Raw genomic sequence first — 23,062 nt, 5'->3', positions numbered from 1 at the left:
TTTGTATTGAGTAATTGGCCCTAAGCTACAGTAATAGCCTCTTCTATGATTATTTCTTGAGCACATAAGGACATCATATAGATTATAAGCTACACGGGGCAGGGACCTCCATCCTCTTGTGTCTTTGACTCTTAACTTATTGCAACTGTATTTATCTTGTATCTATCTGTATTTATTTGTTATACTTTGTATTTATCTATTATCTTAATAACCCCCTGTTTGTATTAATGTATTCTACTGTACAGTTGATGCGTACAAAAGTATCGCTTTATAAATAAAGATATACATACAGACATACATACATCCTGAACACTGGACATCATCCATGGAATGCACTGTAATATTTTATATGTACCAGGCACTTGTAAGCAAAGCATAATGGGGGTCATTTATAACAACTTGCTATCTGTGATTAGATATTTTTCAGCCAGCTGCAGGTAGAGCAATGAAAGCAAACTTCTGATGGTTGGCATGGGTTACTGCTCAGGTGCATATACATGTATGCCCAGTGTTTATAAATGAACCCCTAGTGGCCATATTATTGACACAGGTAGAATTTTTTCATGATGCTATTGATGCTAGTGTAAAAACACAGCTCCAATTTACTTAGAAGCCTGGCCAGATTAATAAAAGAAACAACTCAGATAATGGCCCATCAGAGATGATAGAACTGAGCTTACCAATCACCATCCATATGCTAAATCTTATCCACGTGTCACCACTTAACTGCACCATCAAGTAAACATTGACCAAGACGCTAAAAACAGGAAGAACTGGTAGAAACGGTACCTGTAGCAGAAATGAGAGAGTTGTGTTATACTCTAAATGACACAAAAAGTTAAGCAAAAGACCTAACAGCTAGAGCTCAAATGTAAGTAAGCAAAATGGCTCTAATTGTGCAGAATCCCAATTACCGGTATATTAGTTTAGTCTGTATCTTTTTATACTGCACCTAATATAGTTTTCTATTTTTTAATGTTATATATTTTAAATAAAAAAACACATCAGTTTCTTTAAAGATGTGTGCACTTTTATGTGTCTGTATCTTTGCCCTATGGCCGTTACCAGTATAAGTGAGAATTGTCTAAAAACACTTACCATAAATGTAATTTTGTGCTTGTTTTGAGGCTGCCGCCATATAATCATCACAATCAAGCAGATTAATACAATAAACACAACCAGCAGGGCGACACTCCACACCTCTATATCAGCAATCGCCTGGACGCCATATGTTGTGAGAACACTCAGTGCACAAATAATTAAAGCTATAAGAGAAAACACATACAAATATCAGAGCAGGAATGTCTAGCAATTTCTGATTTTGATATTTGATAAATCTCATCCATGGTGTAAATAAAGATAAAAGGATTAGAATTATAGGTAAAAGCTATATACAAATTACCTACATTACTCTTGCTCCATTTAAAATACATGATTTTAAATACATTTCTTTCATGGTACAGCTCTGGACATGGCTCGTTTATCTCAAATTGTAAATCCCAGTACAGCTGTGTAGGTGTACCCTTGCCCTCAGGGCCAGATTTGAAGTACAGGCACCCCAAGGCCAATGTGCCTGCTCGCCCCCTGCGGCTGGCACCTCCATCTCCACCTCTGCAGCTTTAAAATCTTCCCCACCCTACCTCTCACCCTTTAAGTGCAGAACTAGCAATAGTGATCGGCAGTAGTGGGGACTGCGATTACTGGAGAGTTAAATAGCTGTTATCTTCTATGTACCCAGTACCTGTTGCAGAAGCAGCAGTCTTGCCACCCTAGGCCTGGGCTGGACCCAGACCAGATTCCTGCTGGAAAGTGCAAGCACTCCCCCACCCCATAGATGTAGCCACAGCATGGAGGAAGGCAGCAGTGGCTCATCCGCATCTGGGTGTGTGGTGGCAGCAGCATGGGGCTCAGCATGGTGGAGGTCACGACTAACGTGGGGGGCCCCTGAGTTTGCAGCCCTGGTGGGCCCCAGACACCCCGTCCCAGGGATTATTTTTCAGAAAACAGTACTTTGTGCAGCACATGCCACCACGCCTCCACCTTTCTTCACCCACCTTTAACCACTGAATGCTTCAATAATACACCCCTTTGGTACCCAAGTTTGTTTTCTCCTTAGGATCTAAAAAGGTGTTACTGACTAGTCTTGCCTAGGCTGCCACTGTTCTTCAGGGGAACTTGCCACAAGTTTGCTTGTCATCTCTCCCAGCTCTCCTACTGTTTTATAGTCCAGAAACCTTACTTAGCCAAGTGCTCTGTGTCACAATAGCTGGATGGTTATATTGCAATGATCCAACAGTCTGGCATCCAATAACATCTGTCAGCTACTGTACTAGGTGCCTTCTAATGAGAAAACACTTGTTCCAAAGAGGGATTCAGAGCATAACCTATGTTATTGTTTATTCAGACATATCACAATTTCTTGATGAAATGGAAAGGAAGCATGGGAACTTACCTAGCAATCCTACCAGGCTACTAACAAGGGAGGCAGACTGTTCCGTTGGCACGCTCGGGGGATTCATCAGCCTGTGGAAACTGGAGCTCTTATCATGCAGGATACTGATTTGTGACTCGTTCATCATTGACTCTCTTTCAGATGATGACAGCATTTCTTTCTCAGCATTACCTTTTGGGATCTCATAACCTAAACCAGGTTGGTATCTGTAAAAGCAAATAAACATTTTAAATGGTTAGTTACACAACAATATGCACTTTGTTGAATGATACTCCTATTATCCAGATATGCAATGAGAAATTTCTAATAACTCCTAAATCCTTCCAAAACAGCTGACACTGGAAGACTATGCATCTTTGAATTATTATTATTATTAACATTTATTTATAAAGTGCCAACATATTCTGCAGCGATGTACAATAAATTTGAATTAGGGATCTATAATTAAATGGGCAGTACAATCAAAACAAATCAGCACTGGACTCAGATGCCTCCTTAGCAGCTCCTTATTTAAAATCCTAACAGGCTGCAGCTGGGGGGGATTTCTCATTCCTTTTTCATTTTATAAGCATGCCTGGTAGTGAGATGAAGAACCATAGTCGAAGAAAGAATTTTGTGATGACCTAGCCAACAAAATTTCCCTCATTGCTGACATTTTAATGGGAAAACATTTATCTTTTTTTACAGGAACAGAAGCAAAATATATCATTTGTAGTAGTATAGTATGCTGTGAACACCTGCATACGAGATCCAGATTGGTTTCATGATGATCACAATGAAACACAAATAGATGGGCCGAAAAACTTTTTTACTACATTGTTTATTATACTTTGTTTTAATAGTATTCTAGTGATTTGGTGAAAATGTCTATCTTTACAAGGTAACTGTAATAATTTGTGACATATGTGGGATTAAGGGAGCCCTTTTAATGCTACGGAGAAGGGAACATTTCAGCAGATAAAATTGAATTCAGTTTGTTATTTAACCAGACTAAACTGCCCAAGTAATTATGCCAAGGAATAAACAGCCAGACACCAAAAACTTGATCCACTGGCTTATTAGTCAGATCACTAGGCATAAGTAGAGAATGTGCAGTTTCTGACTGCCCCAACACATGCACTGAATATGATCTTCTAACCACTTTTCTATTATACTCAGTAACCAAATCAATTGAGGAGGCTACACTTGAAGGCACAATAACTAAGTTTAGTCAAAAATTGACTGAATTTGAGTGTTCATATATTAATTTATTTGGGACAAAAAAGTGAAACGTACAAGAGCACCCAAAAGGATGCTTCTAACAAGAAATCTGTCTGTACCTGAGGATGAGAACACAAGCTGCCACCAGTGAATAGGCAAGAAGGGTACCAATGGACATCATGTCAACAAGGGCCTTTAAATCAAAGAGAAATGCCATAACAGCTAAAAAAAGAAGAAAGGAATACCAACAATTAGGACATTATTCATTTAATGATCTGCAATAAATCAGGGAAGACATTACTCCAGTCAGTGAAACTCTAGAGTTGTTTCTATTTGCAAATACGTTTTTGGTGTAGAAATTGTAGTGGACACACTGCAAAGGTTGCCCTTGATTAATGCCTTCTCTATAACCAGTTGCTAAGTTGGGCATCATTTCATTAGGATACAATATGTGGTGGCGACTAGAGTGCATCCAACTCTATCGTGATATAAGAAATAAACTGTTTAATTTAGTATAATCTGTGATAAAACAATTATAGAATTGTCACTAGCTGGAGAACATGGTATAAAGAAAACCCAACAGGTAATTATAATTATACTTTGATAACATTTTTCTCTTACCCATTTCTGAGGTTCAGAAGAAAAACATGCACAGAAACTGCCACCTGAGTTGAACAAACCTCCCAGGAACAAGGACAGAGAGTTTGGGGGAATGGTTTGGAAATCAGATGTTAACAGGCACAAAAAGAACAGATACGGGAATGAAACAATTGCTTAATCTCCTTAATTGTAATTGGAAATAGAATACACTGGGCTCTCTCAGTCATTTGTTTCAAGTAATTGTTCACATACCACAGAAAGGTACATTAAAATGGAGTGTTATTGAAAATTATTTTTAAAAAAATGCTCTTTTAGCCAATTAGCGTAAATGATTCCAATCAAATCTACTTAGTTTATGGTAATGTCACATGAGGCCAAACATTTGTGTTTTCAGCCAAAGACCAAATATACAAGTGGTAGCAAACAGTGTCCAATACGCTTTATGGCAGTTGGCCCTGAGTTTGTGGCCTGGTGTGGCATCACTATTACTTTTTGCACTTTTTTGAAACAAATAAGAGAAAAAGTCCAGTAGATTCACATATATTGCAATTACAGCTTCAACTTATGATCTATGTCTGTAAAGTGACAATGAGTAATGACTTGTTACATGGAAAGGTGGATTAAAGAGAGAATGAATAGGTACATGAATAGGTATCAGAATGATGGGTGATGGTATTTAGATTTTTGCACAGAATGTGTAGTTCGTCTGAGAAATCCATGCCCAGTTTATTGAAATTGGGGCGAGTATAGAAAACATTATCTCAATGTAATCATGAAAGAATCACTTGAACAGGACTTTGGCTTTAAAGGTGACTTTCATATTATATAAGCCCTTACCAACATCATATCTGGAGCAATCTGTATAGAGGGGGTGGCTCTGCTTATTCTTTTGCTATGCAGCAGCATAATGTCAGGAGGAGTTGGGGCAGTGCTTGTTCCAAACTCAAGTGCATATGCCCCATTTGGATAGCATTAACCCTTTTGGGTAACAATGTGCAAATGAGTGAGAAAAGGGCAAATAGAACTTAATGCCATGCTGCCTTCAATCAACTGGTTCACTGCATATATATATATATATATATGTAATTAAATTTAAATATTTTTTATGGCAATAGGTAAAGTACAGGAAGATGTTCACCAAAGGTGAACTACTCCTGTATCTGGGCATATTTTTTACTCTAGCCTTTGACTTGCATGACTTCTTCATGTGTATGGAATGTAAAAAGATGACGCTATATTTTTGTAGGAATTAAGGAAAGAGATAACATTTGGGCTATGGCACCCAGGGGTAGATTTTAGGCATTTTGCCTGCCATATTTATAAGCAGAAAAACATCTGAAATTGCCTCTGCTACCATATCAAAGAGTTTGACTGGAAGCACCAGTACTGGCACTTAAAAGTACATACTATTTCAGTGAGGTAGCTATGTGGCATCTGATTTACCTAACCACCATTTTCTAAAATTATTAATTTTGCCTTCATTAAGGACTGGGGTGCTTTTGGAAAACAACAAGCTGTTCTGAGCTGCATTCTCCCCATCCATCCAGAAGGCTCTTGTCCAGTGACAGTAATTTATGGCCTTGTGCTGGTGAAGATTAAGTTACACCTTGGTGAGAAACCAGACTTGGGCACTTTGCTGCTGGCCGTGTATAAAGGACAAATATTTCCTAACACTCTACTTATGTGTAAAGGTTACATTGGGTTTTGCATACATCTACCAAAGTAATTTTAATGGACACAGAAAATAACACCCAATAACATTTTCTTTTCTGTTTTTATATTCATAACAACAAGCAAACTGTTAAGTCACTTGGGCATGGTGCAATGAACAAACTAAGTTGTTTGTTTTTTTACATGAGCTCATTCCATTGGCTTATGTAGAAAAGGCTCATAAAAACTGAAATGCCAAAAATAAATATAAATGTATTTTTTATACACAGACATACCTAAATCCAGAAAAGAGAAAAACTTCATATAAACCATTCCTCATCCCCCTTTGGCTCACAGTTTCATGCAACCCCTCCCTAACCTTGTTCTATTGTGAAGTCCCTGCTCTTTCCATAGTGGGCGGTACACAGATTAATTGTGCAGAGATAGTCCCAAAATTCATCATTTCATAATGATGATATGATAATGGAATGGAAGTTGAGGGAAGGGTTGCATATCAATGTGAGCCTAAGGGAAGGGGGGGGGTTAGGGAAACTGACCCATCGAGCAGAAGCAGATAATCTGTATACTCAGGTATGTATGAACTATATGTGTGGGTATTTATGAATTATGAATATTTATTTTTTAATTGCATCATAGTTATTGTTATATATTTGGTTTTGGTTTAATTCAGATTTTGGAACCACCAAAATAGGAAAAAATAGAGTGGGGTAATTTGTTTCTATACATTTCGCAGAAAAGGTGTTAGCGCATATCTCGAAGCTGCAGTTGCAATATATTTTAAACATTACTATACCTAAATTCTTCAAAGTGGAATATTGTAATTTTTTTCTTGAGTTTATTTTGATTTGCGGGAAATAAACTTTTTTGTACATTTTAGACTGCAGGAAAATATGTCCAATTTTCTTATTGAAGAGAACTGCGGAAGGATAGTATAGAATAATATACCATAGTGACAATAATAATAATCTCTTTATCTGCTCTACAGCTTTGGGGTTTAATTCATATCACTAGTTCTGGATATTACACACAACACAAAAAGTTGTATTATTGCAGTTCCACACCCGTTTCTTGGACCAAACACTGTGGGTTCTTAGAAAAGTAAGTGCTGGTTCTGGAACATGCATATGTACACTCTAATGGCATACACTAATGCCTAGGGAGATAAAGTGGCTTGTTAAGGTTCATGCACAGTAGATGACCTTGGAAGCAGACCAAGTCTTGGACAAATGAACCATGGAAGAATGCATCGCTTAGTGGGAAATTATTTATGAAATCCATTTTTTCTGACCAAAGACTGTATTGCTTTATAAGACAGGGGCTCACTCTATATCCTGCTCTATAAAATTATTATTTCAAAATAAGAACAGGATTTTTATTATACAAGTAAATATGGCATTTTTTAAGCCTGGGTATCTTGTTCCTCATTTCCATGTATGTTCTACCATTAAGGCTTCCATTACTTGATGCCACATGTCCACATTGATCAATGAGCGCTGCCTGCCTTAAACTGTATGCAGTGCTTTTGGGGAGCAAGTGATTGCCTTAGGTACAGGTGATTTGGAAGTGCCGCTTTGCCTACACTAAATATTAGTAAGAATGTTGCTCTACAGAAGTTCCCATCAATATATCAAGATCAATATCCCAGAAGAAGCATTTAAAACTATCTTCATCTTTAGATAAACGCAAAAACCCCCCCAAAAATGCTATTGGACACCTTGCTTTGAAGAATATAGGCCAGTAATTTATTTGATTACTATAAATTAGAGTTTAATGTTGTACTTACAATGTACAAATTTTCTTTTAACATGTACATGAAGGCAGCAGTAGTCGCCAGTCTAACATGCAGAGGAAGCCACCACCAAACAGAGCCCATGACCAAACTTTCATGCAAGTATCCAGATGGTATTTGCAAGAAGTCCTGTTTTTCACATCTTACCAGATATCACCCCTGCAGTCAGTGTGGCAGCGACTGGTGACTGCCTTGCACTCACGTTGGAAAGAAATCTAAAGAGTAAACCGTCTCGTGCCATGGCAAACAGAATTCGGGGAAGAGGAAACATAGAGCCCAGCAGGCTAGAATAGAAAAATTAGGGATGTTGGAATGAAAAGTTGAAGTGAAAAATCTATGAGGGTGAACAGTTAGCAAAGAAAGGCTGAGGACGTATGGCATTATTAACTCCCTTACCCAATATTTATATATTAATAAAACATGTTATATGGGAAAATATTCCCCTTTTAATGGGTCTATCTTCCATTTATTTCCCTTTAAAAGACATATAAATATATATATAAATGATATAATGTATTGCTTTGACTGTGCAATTATTTGCATACTTGCATTAATACATATTACTCCACACTACTTACCATGGCAGAGACATAACAGATCTTACCAGTTATATATAAATATACAGGTATGGAACCTGTTATACAGAATTTTGGGACAAGTCTACTAAAAAATCATTTAAACATTAAATAAACCCAACAGGATTGTAGGATTAATTCAGAGAAAAAGAAAATTGTAAGAATTTCTGAGCTTTCTGGATAACTGACCCCACACCTGTATATGATAGAAAATAATTCATAATTTAATGTCGATTTAAGAGAAAACTAAATGGAAGATCTGTAACTTGTGGGTGTTTATCTGTTGCTGAACCACAAACCCCAGCATTACCCAAGAGACAATAACTGTTGGAGAATGGAGAGGGTTCTTTAGAAACAGCTGTAGGTATGACACCCAGGTTACAGTCCCTTGGCTTAAACAGCTGTTAAAAACAATAGTAACTGATGTTTTATAAGAAGATTATGACCAATGGCATGGGGGTCAATAACAGAGCAGTGATGAAGACATTAAAACGACAATTGCCTTGATAGAAGGAAAATGAAGGGAAAATGAAATGTTGATTCATGGTAAAGGCACACGTTCTACATAAGGGGCTCCAATACCCGCGCGTTCCTCCACAGCAATCTCACCTGCCACGGCACCGGACGACAGTGTGGCAATAACCGGAGTCTTCGTCCTGGGACTGATCTTAGCTAGAGATTTGAAAAGCAAACCATCTTCGGCCATTGCATAGATTACACGAGGCATTGGGAATATGGATCCAAGAAGACTGAATAAAAATCAAACACATGCAAGAAGGCAAACACCGGTCATGCAAGATTGTGTCACAGAAAAGACAGAAATTACTGATAATTAAACAGCACGCCACCACAGCAAATTAAGCTTGGGATTACAAAAATATAAAAGGCATAATAAAGCTAGTAGCCTAGTATTTGGAAGGAGAAATAAAACCTTGGATTAGCCCCAATTCAGAAGGAAATATTTTGTTTTTGTGTACAGAATAGTGTCTTTGCTTTTTTTCATAAAGATGCCTGAAAACATTTACACCAGCAAACAATCAATAAGGTTTAGTAAATTAGATTAGTGCCGGAAAAATGTATATTATTTATATTATTTTCAGTTGCTTAACAAATTGTACTTTATTCTTCCTCCTAACTGTCATAGCACTCCAGTTGCCTGTGTAACAGAAAATGAGGCATGATTGGGGCTCCCCCCAATGATTGGGGATTACTAATTAATGCTTTAGATACTATAAATATTAAAGGCAAAGGAGGATCTTAGCCTTTGGCCCAGCATTTTTTAAATATTATTTATTACCACTCTAATTTAATACTCAATACACAATGAAACAGAAATAGACTTCTATTAGTAAAGCTTTCTGGGTTTCATAACTAAGGTAGCCACCTTCCTGGTTTTGGTAGTCTGGGCAGGGGGTAGCATATTGTGGGTGGGCTCATGACATCAGGGAGAGGGGCTATGACATGGTGATCGGAGTTTGGCTGATCTCTCTCTCTCTCTGCGTCAGTCATGGAGAGTCATGTCCAGACTCCAGGCAGGCAGTTTTGACCCAGACAGCCATTATGAAAAATAGTCTGCCAGGGTCAAACTGGACAGGTGACAACCCTATTCATAAACAAAAAACAAATTTCAGACAAAAATTTCAGACCACTGACATTTTGTTTTTCTGCCGAGACTGAGCTAGAATGACATGAATGGCAGGAAAGGCCTAAATGTACCAGGAATTATGGCAGCAGTTGGCTTCAAAATGTAATTACTAGAATGATTTTTTTCAGAATTCACGTAAATCTGATGTTCCCACTCTCACTAAACCGTGTACATGGGTTTCCAGGCAAAAGCAAAGATACATTATTTTGATAACAGTGTCCCTTTAACATTTGCAAAGGCATGCATACAGCTTACTAGGGTGTACCCACAGCACATGGTAGGAACATGTGGTTAAAGAATACATTCACTTTTAAATTAGTATTTATATATGTAAGTAACCTACAAACTGTACACCTGGCCTTTATATGTATGTGTATTATCAAACCATGTGCCTGTTTTGCGTCTTTTTCAAATCTCATATTTAAAATGTTTGCTGGGTGCCAAGCTAGGCCGCCCCCAACAACCAGAAAGCACGTTGGTTTTCAGGCCAAATTATCAGTGTTGCTAGTATTGTATTATCTACCTTACTACTTGGACCCTTTTCTACCAGTGTTAAGATTGATGGTTAGTTACCATAAAAATGAAAAAATAAACAAACAAATAAATAAAAAATAACATCTAATTAAAATCCAATACTAAATGCATGTAGATGAACACTCCCTATTTGATTTTTATGTCAGCTTCCCCTTTAAATGTCCTTCCAGGTGTGTGAATAAATGCCATGTCACTAAAGCAATTCCAGTGAAGAAACCCATTAAAAGGGACACACTGAAGGTCTTTTCTCCATTTACTCACATAGCTACAATTAATTCTTTCTTTGGCCCAAAGAAATGATGTCCAGTTCTGTTATTATTTTTTTCTAAAATGACAATGGTTGGCTATTTACTCTACCACTACTTTAAGTCTGGGAGTGTTGGAAGCTTGCCGCTTGGACATTCTGTGCTATTTGGCTGATAATAATAATCACGCCCAAGGTTTCTGGTTATAAAGCCAAAACCTGTGACTCAAATCATCATAAAATCTGATTTTTTTCCAGTTATGAAACTGGCTCCTACCCTCAGAAATCATATAAAGCTGTTTCTCTCAAGCTACAGCAAAAGAATGAGATATTCTGTAGGACTAAAAGCAGATCTATGGCAATAGGTTCTGCTAACAGTGAGCTGTAACAGGGCTAGTACAGCCAAAAACTGAATGGTGTTCAATGCATTTAAATGTATTCTACTGTTATACTGCACTTTTAAATACTCAAAATTAATATACTCTCTCACACACATACATATATGTGTATATATATATATATATATACAGTATATATATATATATATACAATATATATATATATATATATATATATATATATATATATGTGTGTGTGTGTGTGTTATTATATAGCCATGGGGGCAGCCATTCCAATAACTGACCAATGATTTATATTAATTATATTGTGGTCAGGTGGTAATACCATGGAATCAACATGCTGTAGGTATTTGCAGGAAAGTTAAGGCTGCACATCCTCAGGGACATATGTGTTAAATATGCTGAGTTAAAAAATGATGTGCGGTATTTATAGAGCATATAAAAAGGCAATGTGCCAAAAGCATGACTCTGTGTATGCTCCGAGTACTGTACAGGCGAAGAAATGTAAAAACAGCAAGGGGCTGATTTATCAATGATGAATTTAAATTTTTACTGTGATCCAAGTTTTTTGTGTACTAAAACTCAAATTATAACTTCAAATCAATTTATTAAGCTAAAAAAGTCGAACTTTGGGATCTAAAAGCTTATGAGGTCATGTAGAAGTCAGTGGGAGGTGTAAAAGCCAAAATTTAAACTATTCATCCAATTTCAAAGTTTTATTTTTGTTTTTGAGCTTGCAAACATTCTCCTTTTTTTAAATCGTGAGTTTATTTGAAGCAGAAAAAAACTCTAAAACCTCACAAATTCGAATTTTGATAAATAGACCTCTGGCAATACATATAGTACCAAAGCAAGGTTTAGCAGTGTGAGCATACAATGGGCAGAAGTAATAAGGCAATAATGTATCTTTGTTATCATCAGGCCTGCAGTTAATAAAGACTAAATGTTTGTTTTAGGCAATATATAGAAGAAGCTGACAAAGCAGAGTTATGATAGCTCCCAAACCAATGCACCGTCACCAACACAATGCACAGAAATATTTTTGTTTTATATGCTAAAACCTGGCATCCTAGTTTCACATTTACTTTAGAAAAATGACAGACAATGCAATTACAGGAAAATCACTCTAAGAAAGGCAACAGGATTAAATGGGTATTATTTCAGCTGACAATTGATATAAATACAGCTGCTTTTCACCTTCCTATACAAAAATGAAAAATTGCTTTTTACATAGCAGTGGGCTGTTCGGTGTTTTGGGGAATACTTTCCTCTAATGACAAAAGCAAAAGCTGTAATAAATGACAGACCCTGTTGACTAAAGACCATTCATGTTGCTATAAGCCAGGGTTGTCTGTTTTGAAGCCTGCCTGTAGTTCCAAACTCAACATGTCCTGGAATGGTGGGGATACCTGGGGAATTTGGGAGCCAATAGTGAAGAAAAGCTGGGAAGTTTTGGGTTGGGTATATCTGGAGGTTGTAACTGGATTCTGAATTCACAATAACACCACCGTATCTCTGGTGATGCGGCCCAATCAACAGGAATAGGATTTTTACCTTGTAGAGAGAGCACAGAGAGAGCCCACAGCCACAACGTATTTAGCAGGACCCCATCCGACATACTCAAATGCTACGGGAAGCGGACTTTTCTCATCCAGCTTGAAGTAAGGCATCATAAGTGTCAGTGCAGCTGACACTCCAAAGTATGCCATGAAACATATAAGTAGGGAAGCGACAATCCCAATGGGTATTGCTCTCTGTGGATTCCGCACTTCCTCCCCTGCAAAAGAAGACACAGACTTCAATGATTAATGTACACATAAATATGACTGCCTATAAACACCTTAGTGTTAAATATATATATATATATATTATATAAGTTATAGGCAAATTGATCTAATGAAAATCTAGCCTGGTCCCAGCAGCCCCAAAAAATATTATACCAACACAATTAAAGAACAGAACCTTCGGTAGCTGTGACACTACACAGACTCTTCATAAACAAGTGCCAGGGTTAGGGTTCCAAGTCCAAACCCAGTCTTGATGATACAAGGAAGCAATCCCTTATTGCTTCCCTCCGTCTTAATGCCTAAAGACTAAACTGCCCATTAGTGCTATGAGGAAGAATATAATATATTATATATATATATACTGTAAATACTGTATAAAACATAAATATTAGATTTGTTTGCGTTTGCAGAACTTGCCAATTACGCATGCATTTAATTGACCTAAAATAATACTGGAGAAAAATTTATGAAGAAATATTAATTTTGTAAAAGGGGATATTAAATATTTCATATTTTACTTTCCTAGTCATAGACTAAACTCAACTCAACTCATACTTCATAAAGGTACAAGTAGCTCTTGGCCTGATTTATCAAGCTGAGCTGGTATTCCAGTTGCTTCATTCAATAGCCCTATCAGGTCTTCCCCTTCTATTTATAATGCAGTCAGCTCACTAGTTCTTACCGGTTGTAGCAATGCAATCGAATCCAACAAAGGCGTAGAAGCATGTAGCAGCGCCAGCCAGCATCCCTGTGAGCCCATATGGCATAAAGCCTCCAGCTCCATATAAACTTGTCACATTATCATAGGATACAGAGTTTCTAGAAGATTAAAGAGCATACGGTTAAACTGTCCATTTGATCTTCCATAGTATTTGCACTCCATACATAGTGCTGTGTACTGCTTTTATTTCTTACATTTGCAGAAAAAAGAGGCAATATATTACACCATAGATAATAAAACGGGGCAGATTTTTCAAAGTTCGTAATAAAATATTCCCTTCTTTTCCCATTGTATCACAAGTGAAAATATTTAAATTGTCTGGAAAAATACCCATACGTATCATTCTGTTCTAGAGATAAGATGTTAAAAACATTTTTGCGGAGATTCTGAGCTTTAACAAATGTGCCCCTTGTGAAAAAATGCTATAGAAATGACGAATATGTGGACCTTTCCTCACAAATGTTTTATTCCTCCCACTGGTGACAGAAAAGAATGAAATTCTTATATATCTGACCCTAAATAGCTACAGATCAAAGCAGGTAAGCAACGTTTCAGTACTTAGTACATACAGTAGTTTCTAGTTAATCCATTATATCTACAGCAATAGAGAATAAAGCTGGCCTGATTATCTAGCCTCCCCAATGCATTCTGGATACTGGGCAGGAACACAGAAACATGAGAAATGCCATGTATGTTACCCGTCTGTAGCAGAGATGTTCTGCAGGAAGGATTCCGTGATCTTCCAGTTTTGTAGGTCGCCTTTCACAAACCCAGCGATCATGACAAACAGAAGCACTAGAACATTCACTGCAGTGAACACCTTGTTCACCCATGCTGATTCCTTTACTCCAAAGGAGAGCAGGCCTAAAAAAATTATTGAAAAACAATTGTATTTAGTAAAATTCCGATATTTTCATTTATTTTTCAAACTAATGAGAAATGTTAATATAAAGTCTAGGGGTTATTTATGTCTGCAAGCGCAGCGTGCAACTTCTCCCTGCAGTGAGTTGCTGCTAAAACCACATTCATTTTCACTCATAGCCCTTCCTGCCTTCCTTTCAGGCACTGCTGCCCATATTGAGACAGAGGCCCCCACCTCCTGACCCAGGGTTAGCTCCAGGGCCCGCTCATCGCCCTACATCAATAGATACAACACACTTGTGCCTAAAGGCTCAGGCACAGGTGTTATTCACACACTGAACACTAGAACTAATGTGAACGAACACTTGAAATGAAGCCAGACAGACTGGCGCAACTGCTCCCCCTTTGTGACAAAGTTCATGCGTAGTTGCAGTCATTTTGATGAACTGGACACAGTGCAAGTATGTTAGACGCAGCCCAGTTGTGTCTGGTTCAGAACCTGAATTGCACCTGAAATGATGATTGCATTCTGGGGAAAAACTGGTGCATTTTTGGAAAAAATATGGTCGCGCTCAAATTTGCACTTTGTTCACTGCATCTTAGAAAGTTAATGCTTTCTGAATGTTACTGTTATTTCCTGAGCTTTAACAGTAAATCGTTTAAAAAAAGTTACAATTATGTGCTTAAAATGGACTGTACAGAAGGGGCTTTCTGGATAACGGGTATCCGATTACGAGATCCTGTACCTGCAGCAATCTTCTGTGACAGTGGGCACAAACTAGATTAGCTTCAACAACTATATGCTGCTCTAACAATGTGCCTGGGGCTCAGTATTTGTGCATTTGGTGGGAGTAAGTTTTATTTGCTGCTTTTAAATCACTGGATAAGAGATTAAAGGGACAGCTTATAAATCCCCCATGCCTATAGATCTAGTACAGTACAATGATCATTGTATTAAGTCACATTCATTTTAACGTTCTTTATAAACCTGCAAACATTCCATTCCAGAACTAAATACAAAAGCCTGAAGTTCATTATTAGCAGGGTATTTCACTGCAAATTTAGAAAAAAAATGAAGCTGAATGAACAACATTGTGTGATATCACAGTGCCCATCATTTAAATATGAGACAGCTTCTTATTCCCACTGCAGTCACATATGGGGTATGAAATCTAAGGCAGTCATTTTTTCCATCATATTTCATACCCACTGCCAGTGGCATAACTAGTCTGCAGAAAAATCTTCAGAGGGGCCCAGCCTACTTGCTCTTTCCCCGGCCCCTACCTGTGTCCCCTGTCCACCCGCATCCCTCGCTCCCCTGGGCCCTCCGCTACCTCTATAGTTATGCCAGTGGCCACTGTCAGACTCTATACTGAGCTTAACACTAACATCACGTAAGTTAATGTGAATATCAGAGGAACAAGAAATTTTTGGTAAACAATTGTGGAAAATTGCTTTTTTTGCAGAACCAGTTTGCTACTGTTGTAAGGCCTGATTCATTGGGTTTTCGCTAAAACACTACAACTACTAATCTAATGGCATAGCACTCACCAGCAACAGAAATGCTGTTTTGTTCCCTCTCTCTGTAAATATAAATATATATTAGGATACTATACCACCTCTTGAGTATTATAAGGAGTGTCTGAGGCAATCAAAATAAAGCTGTTCAGGCAGCTTTATATACAGACTGGAGGAGTCCCAAGCCGGACCTGATTTCTTACTATTGAGTCCTATTTTGATACCTACTGGGAGCATTGTTCTGCTGATCGGCTACTGGGAGGGGGGTGATATCACTCCAACTTATAGCTCAGCAGTAAAGTGTGACAGAAGTTTATCAGAGCACAGGTCACATTGCTGTGTTACGATGGGTAAATGAAGAATATGGCTAGCCCCAAAATTTTGAAATTTCATTTTTTTGAAAAATGGATTTTAATGCAGGATTCTGCTGTAGAAGCAGATGCGTTTTGAAACAAACATGTTTTCCCATGACAGTATTCCATTAACACTGCATAGCTAAGTAAATGTTGTACCATGTCATACAAAAGCACCAGTCATTGAAGCTGGAAGGCTAAATATGATTTGTGAACCCCTCCCCCAGGCACAGGTATATTGTACAATTCTGGAATGTTTCTTCTTCAAAGAAATAGTGCAATGTACAGCAGGTCATGTGAGTAAAAGGTTAAGTCTACACACCAGCAGAACAGAAAATGTGTTAAGAATTCTCTTGTGACATTCCCATTTCTATAGTAAACACCATGCTTTCACTAGAATAGTAAAGGTTGCATTTCAATAGTAAAGGTTGCATTTCACTTTCCATAAGATTGTGTGTTTACAGTCATACCTCTTCACCCTCACTGCACTCAAAGCAAATGAATGGAACCGCAACAAGCCTAGGAATTGCAACATTACGGCCAAAAGTGAACATGAACATATATTTAATGTCCACATCATGGACAAATGCCCTCTTTATAAAAACTGGTAAAGTTGCATATGGGCTGTGATTTAAATTTTTGTTCTCAGTGTTCTGTGTGAAGCCATAATAAATAGTTTTTATTTCTACTCCCAGAATACCAGTTGCCTGGCACAGAAGCAAATTGTCTCTTTGTGGTGGGTAAGAATCTCTTGGTGACTGACAATGGGAAATCTGGGTAACAATCTAAAAGGGGTATTCATGCATTAAAGCACTTCACTTTTCGCTGAAAAGTAGTATGGCATTTGAGTTAAATAATGCTAGCAAACTAAAAAAAAACATTACTAAGGACACACCTATTGCTGGAGGTAAATGACACTTTTGAGTGAGTCAAAATGGGAGCGAAGCCGCCTATAGAGTAAGGAAAATATAATGGAATGGAGAACTGAACCTGGTGTAATTCAGTAAAAGAGATTCAAATCTATTATGCATATAATGATACACTGTAAAGGATTTTGGTATAATATAAAAGTCAATAAAGTCCATTGTACACTTCATCTCTACCATTTACCTCTTTTATAATGGACCTGCTTGATGGATAATTGTAATTGCCAATGACTATTGCAATTCCTTCTTCTTAACAAATAGGTATAGTAATAAAGAGCCCTATATAAAACTATCAGCATCAAATCTGCATATATGGGTTCTGTATATCCAAGAGAAAACAACTTTGCACCTGCAGTTGCTATAGTACACCCACAACAAATTGTGAGGGAATTTGTGAACCAACAGGTGTAGGGCTGCCAGCTGTACATAGCTGGTGTATCCTTACCAGATAAGAGGAGAATTAAGAAAACTGCAAAGATGTCTGGATATTCAGCCAGTCCAGGTGAGTTCATCCTGAAGTAGGTACTGAAGAACTGACCAATTCGCTTCCCGAGAAGTTCATCAAATGTGCCACTCCATGCTCTTGCTACACTTGATGTACCTTTAAATGAAGAATCAAAATACGTTTGTAGATCTGTTGTATCATCACACTTGGCATGAAACAGTGCCAACTATAATGTTTAAAAGAACAACACACCCTAGTTTAAGTTGGGTACTTTTAGACTGGATTAGCAGATTCTTGGAAGGATACTTGTCCCTATGGATAAAGCGCAGAATGTTTTGAATGTTACTACATCGATTAAGTCTATCAAGTCAATTACTATTTGCATAAAGGGAAGTGCAGGAGGCACCCTGCCACAGTCTTTACTGCTCAGCATCCCAGCCTTATGGATACTGTACAAGGATCTGCCAGTTCTTTGCTCTCAAGATGGTGCTTAAGGTCAAGGCCTGTTAAGTCACAATCCTTGGGCTACTCTCCATTACTGATGCCTTTCTTATCAAGAATCAGTAAATTTTAGAGATACCTTCTTGAAAAAGGTCTAAACTCAGATGGAAACATTGATTATACAGTAAAGCTTGAATCATTCTTGAAAGTTATATATATTCACCACTTTGATAAAGGCTAGAGTGCTAGCCGAAACATTAGTCTCCTCTTTAATAAAACAATTTGTTTGTATAAGTCCTGTGAGTGCTGACCCTTCCTCGAGCACTTCAGCATTCTTTGGACCCGCACCCAGGCCCAAGCAACTTATCTATACATGAGTGCCGGCATGTATTTGGAAGTATATATATATGAGGACGATCCCTTGTGGATCGAAACGCGTCAATGTGAGTGTGGATTTATGCAAATAGAAATGTGTATAATATATTTACACTTTCTCCCTGACGAAAGTTCCTGTAAGGAACTGAAACATTAGATAAATAAAAAACCATGTGAGGCTACTTCTTATGAACCTTTTCTTTTCTGATTACCTGTTGAAAAGTCCTTTGAGTGCTGGTTGTTACTGCATCTACACTTATTCATTATACAGATGAGATTATTATATATTACATAGAAGGAGATATATAGAAATTATTTAATCTAATTCAAGTATATCAATACAAGATTTCATAGAGGCAAAGGAAAAACAAAAAACAAAATAATTATGCTTTCACAACATAATCTGTTAATAGCCATTTTTTTAAATACAATTTTGGATCTCTACATATGTTTCTGTATATGAGAATTCATAACAGTTACTTGCTTACCTTTGATTCTTCTCTGCAAAGCACATCACTTACCTTTTTCAAAGTGCATCAAAATCATGGCTCATATCAACTCAATACAATGTGCATAAATGTAAAAAAGACTTTACATATTTAAGATAAACCCATTTCAATCAATTGATCTCTACAATTTACATGCATAAACATGGCACCTTACCTATTACGTATGACAAGATGAGGTTCCAACCAGTGATAAAAGCCCACAGTTCTCCGACAGTGACATATGTATACAAATATGCTGATCCAGTCTTTGGAACTCTGGCTCCAAATTCAGCATAGCAAAGTCCAGCCATTACAGAGGCTAAGGCAGCAATAAGAAAAGAAACTACAATACTAGGTCCAGAATTTGCTTTGGCCACTTCTCCTGCAAGGACATATACTCCAGCTCCAAGGGTGCTCCCAACTCCCAGAGCAACGAGATCTAAAGTTGAAAGACAGCGACATAACTTTGAGTCCTCAAGACTGTCCAGAGTCACAATTTTTCTTCGAAGTATACATCGGGCAAATGTCAAAGCTGGTCCGCAGGGAACCATGGCGGCGTCTTCACTCTGAGTAAGATAAGAAAAAAATCCAATTTCAAGCACAAGTAGTGAGTGCCAAGTGACTCAAGAGTATGTTAAATGATCTAGGGATAGTAGTAAAATTTTGACTGCCAGCGAAATTAGCAAAAATCAAAATGCTTTGTGTCCTCATTTCTAATAAAGGGTTTCTGCCTCAACACTGTTTTTTGTAAAATAAAAGAAATCACAATTCTACCAAATTTCCAATATACATTTATGAAAGATTTTTAGTGGCTTTAAAGTTATTTGCAAATATATGTCTGGTATTATTAGTCCTGGAGGAAAAATGGCTTCTGCTACATTGTTTGAAGAGTCATTTCCTAGCAGTCATTGAAGAACAGAAAAAGCTTATTATGAATCAATGATAAACAGCTATAATTCTGCCTGATAAATATAGTGTATTCTTGCGCTTTCTTTGTGGGGACTTTCTTATGTGGATCTCCATCTATTCGTTTCCTTCTCTTCTTCATATTTCTAACCAAAACTCTTCTGTCCACTTTTCATACAATCAATGTTAAAGAAAAGTTACACATTTTGAATAGGGTTTCACATAGAAAAAAAGCAATAACAAAAATGAAAAAATGAATACAACATAGTGAAAATGGAAAATACAATAAAAAAAAATATAATATTCCAGACTTATGGGGGAATGTATTAAAATTCAAAAACAGAAACAACTGCGCTCAAATAAGAAGATAAGAAAAAATTACATTTTGTAATGTAACACATTTCATTATACTGTACTTTTATTGCCTTGTGGCTTTTATTTGTGCATTGCAAATGTTTATGACCTTTTGAAGATGGCGCTAATTTTAACGGAAAAATGGAAATTTTTCATTTTTTTTTTTCATTTTTACCTTGCACATCTGAGGAGCTTTACAGCTTTATAGCTTTACTTTACAATTAAGCTGAGAGATTTAGGGCTCTGGCAGACAGGGAGATTTGTCGCCTGCGTTTTTTACCCCTGGCGCTTTGGCGACAAGTCACCACGACAATACCCACGAAGAGATTTCATGCGAGTTGAGCTCCAGGCGATCTGCTACCCATGGTACACTCAACAGTTAACCCCCCCTCATGTTTACTCAAGTCGCTCAGAAAAGGGTCTGTGTGCGATTTGAAACAGCAGGCGATTTGAAGTAGCCTCGTATGTTTTGACGCTGGCGATTTCCATTGATTTAGCATTGGCGTCTTGTCGCTCGTCTTGTCTCCAAATCCAAACTCCCTGTTCGCGGGCGACTAATCTCCCCGAGTTGCCTTCCACTGCCATCCCACCGGCGAACATGTAAGTCGACGGCGGGATGGCACACGCGGCGGCGCGATTTATCGCAAATCGCCGAAAAAGCCTTGTGAGTCTTTTTTGGCGATTTCGTGAAATCGCGCCGCCGCGTGTGCCATCCCGCCGGCGACTTACATGTTCGCCGGTGGGATGGCAGGGGAAGGCAACTCGGGGAGATTAGTCGCCCGCGAACAGGGAGTTTTGTCGCGGGCGACTAATCTCCCCGTGTGCCAGAGCCCTTAAGAGTTTTAGCTCTGTGTCAATAGTCATGTTGTTCTATATTAAAGCAGGCAGACAAAACAACGAAGGCAAGAGGCACAAATATACAGATGGGCGTTTTACTTTCTCTGGCTTGTACTGGCTAGGCAGGCTTTTTGTCACTCCCTTAGGGCAGTTTTCACACTGTAGAAAAGGCACTTTATTCATGTACAGAAACACATTGCTTAATAAATAAAAAAAACAGTCTGTTGCTGTTTACATAAAAATTATGTTTTTTTGCCCAAAAGAACTTTGTGTGGGTCAAATCATAATCTCTTACTAGTGCATTAGTGACAAGCAGGCATGACAGGCTAATGAAGGGCTGGTGCAAATACCAGTTAGCTGTTATGGCAACACTAATAAATCATGTCCATATCTGTGAAGTGAGTATAGGTAATCAAAGCCCATTGTGTGCTATGTAAGTAATATAATAATCAGCTACACTTACAGTGCACGCTTTAAATACAATAAACAGTATTTCACATGTAGAGGTAAATGTAATGTGTTTGAGAATAGTTTTAGCAACCAGACTAGGATGCATCAATAATGTTAGATCCAAATGTACTTAATACATTGAAAATAACACTAGGCGGATTACGTTCTATAAGGAGTTCTACTAAGCAGAGTTATACTAAATGTATAGAGAGGGAATTAAATATTAAAAATTGTTCCCAGTTAAAATGCACTCTGCACCTATGCAAAGCGGTGGATAAAATATGTTAGTCAAATCATTTAAGGAATATGTATCCATGCCTCCCAACATTTGAAAAAATAGAGGGACAGGATGAATTTTGACCCCTGACATATTGTGGCTGATTAGTCAAGTCACTGCAAGAAAACACAACTACAAAATACAAAAGTAATTGAGTGGGAAAAACCTTGTCTTAAAAATGAGAGCCAATCCTGAGTGTGCCTTTATAAGGAAAGCTACCATCAAAGGACTGCTTTTCTTTTTTACTTATCAATAAATCCCTTCTCAACAGAATTACTCAAACTCATAAAATGATCTAATGTAATTACTGCCCAACAATAGTTCTCCTGCAGTATGCTTTCCAACCTTGGGCACCGTTTGTTTATACTTGTGAGTGTTTGGCACATTGCGAGACTACACCCACAGTAACTACTCTGTTACTGGCCTCTTTGCATGGAAAAAAAAGCCATAAACCTAGCAGCCATCTAGTTTGAATACTTTGGCTGTTTACCAAAACTTTTTGGGCAATTAGTTATACCTCTTCAGGCTAATATGTGGAACACAAATATTTCCAGTAATCCCTTCATCATCTCCAGTTTTTCTGTATTTATTGCACAACACAGTACACTGAGTAGTTTGTGTGCTTTAATAACAAATCAACAGCATTGCACCTACTGAATGTGTTTTCTTCATAAAGACTGCTACATGAAATCATGGTGGGTAGGGGTTTTATCTGAAAACCAATGTCCTTAATTCTTACCAAAAGCATTTACTCTGAACAATATTGAACATTTTAATGCTAAATACTGTCCAATAAGTAAATAGCTACCCAGCAGAATGTATGGGTTTGCTATTGTTTGACATATACAGTAGTAGGCACCTACAAATAATAGAATGAACAGAAGCATACCCAGATAAATCCAGCCATTTACACACATACACCATGATCAAACAGACAGATCCAGAGGGAAAGTAAATATGGATGGTATAAGTTTTCTCTGAGGAGCTTATAGGACCTGAAATAAAGGGGGACTAAAGATAAGCATAGGCCCCACAGTTGTGGTAATTCCTTCCAATTATCCTTGTTTTTCCATCTAAAGATACTGTTCATATTGTGACAAATGGATTTCTAGTAATACAACATGGCAGGAAAGGGGTGCTAATTTTTCAGATGTCAGGTCTAGTATGATGTTGATAAATGCTCTCTTTTTGCACTTATACTATGCACTATGCAAGGTACTGACGATTTTGGGTTTTTAAAAAGCGCATTGAGGT

The 23,062-nt window shown here is 37.7% G+C and overlaps 1 protein-coding gene across 6 annotated transcripts in view; it reads right to left on the bottom strand.

Annotated features, from left to right (window-relative positions):
• slc7a2.1 (solute carrier family 7 (cationic amino acid transporter, y+ system), member 2, gene 1) overlaps positions 1 to 23,062 on the bottom strand; it is a 53,860-nt gene that overhangs the window by 4,621 nt on the left and 26,177 nt on the right. For 4 of the 6 annotated variants that reach the window (XM_004911191.4, XM_012955664.2, XM_031895422.1 and 1 more), the window contains 10 exons: positions 19,160 to 19,550; positions 17,681 to 17,836; positions 14,276 to 14,441; positions 13,539 to 13,675; positions 12,624 to 12,846; positions 8,897 to 9,036; positions 3,772 to 3,874; positions 2,453 to 2,658; positions 1,099 to 1,265; positions 681 to 789 (listed from right to left, as the gene is read on the bottom strand). In XM_004911191.4, coding sequence (XP_004911248.1) covers positions 681 to 789; positions 1,099 to 1,265; positions 2,453 to 2,658; positions 3,772 to 3,874; positions 8,897 to 9,036; positions 12,624 to 12,846; positions 13,539 to 13,675; positions 14,276 to 14,441; positions 17,681 to 17,836; positions 19,160 to 19,535 — 1,783 coding nt within the window. In that variant the 5' untranslated portion in view covers positions 19,536 to 19,550. Of the gene's footprint in view, positions 1 to 680; positions 790 to 1,098; positions 1,266 to 2,452; positions 2,659 to 3,771; positions 3,875 to 7,859; positions 7,997 to 8,896; positions 9,037 to 12,623; positions 12,847 to 13,538; positions 13,676 to 14,275; positions 14,442 to 17,680; positions 17,837 to 19,159; positions 19,551 to 23,062 lie in introns of all 6 variants that reach the window. The other 2 variants (XM_012955665.2, XM_031895423.1) reach the window with 1 other exon arrangement.

This window comes from Xenopus tropicalis, chromosome 1 (assembly GCF_000004195.4).
Source record: "Xenopus tropicalis strain Nigerian chromosome 1, UCB_Xtro_10.0, whole genome shotgun sequence".
NCBI lineage: Eukaryota > Metazoa > Chordata > Amphibia > Anura > Pipidae > Xenopus > Xenopus tropicalis.
The sequence above is the reverse complement of the archived record's forward strand: the minus strand, read 5'-3'. Positions and strand labels throughout refer to the sequence as shown.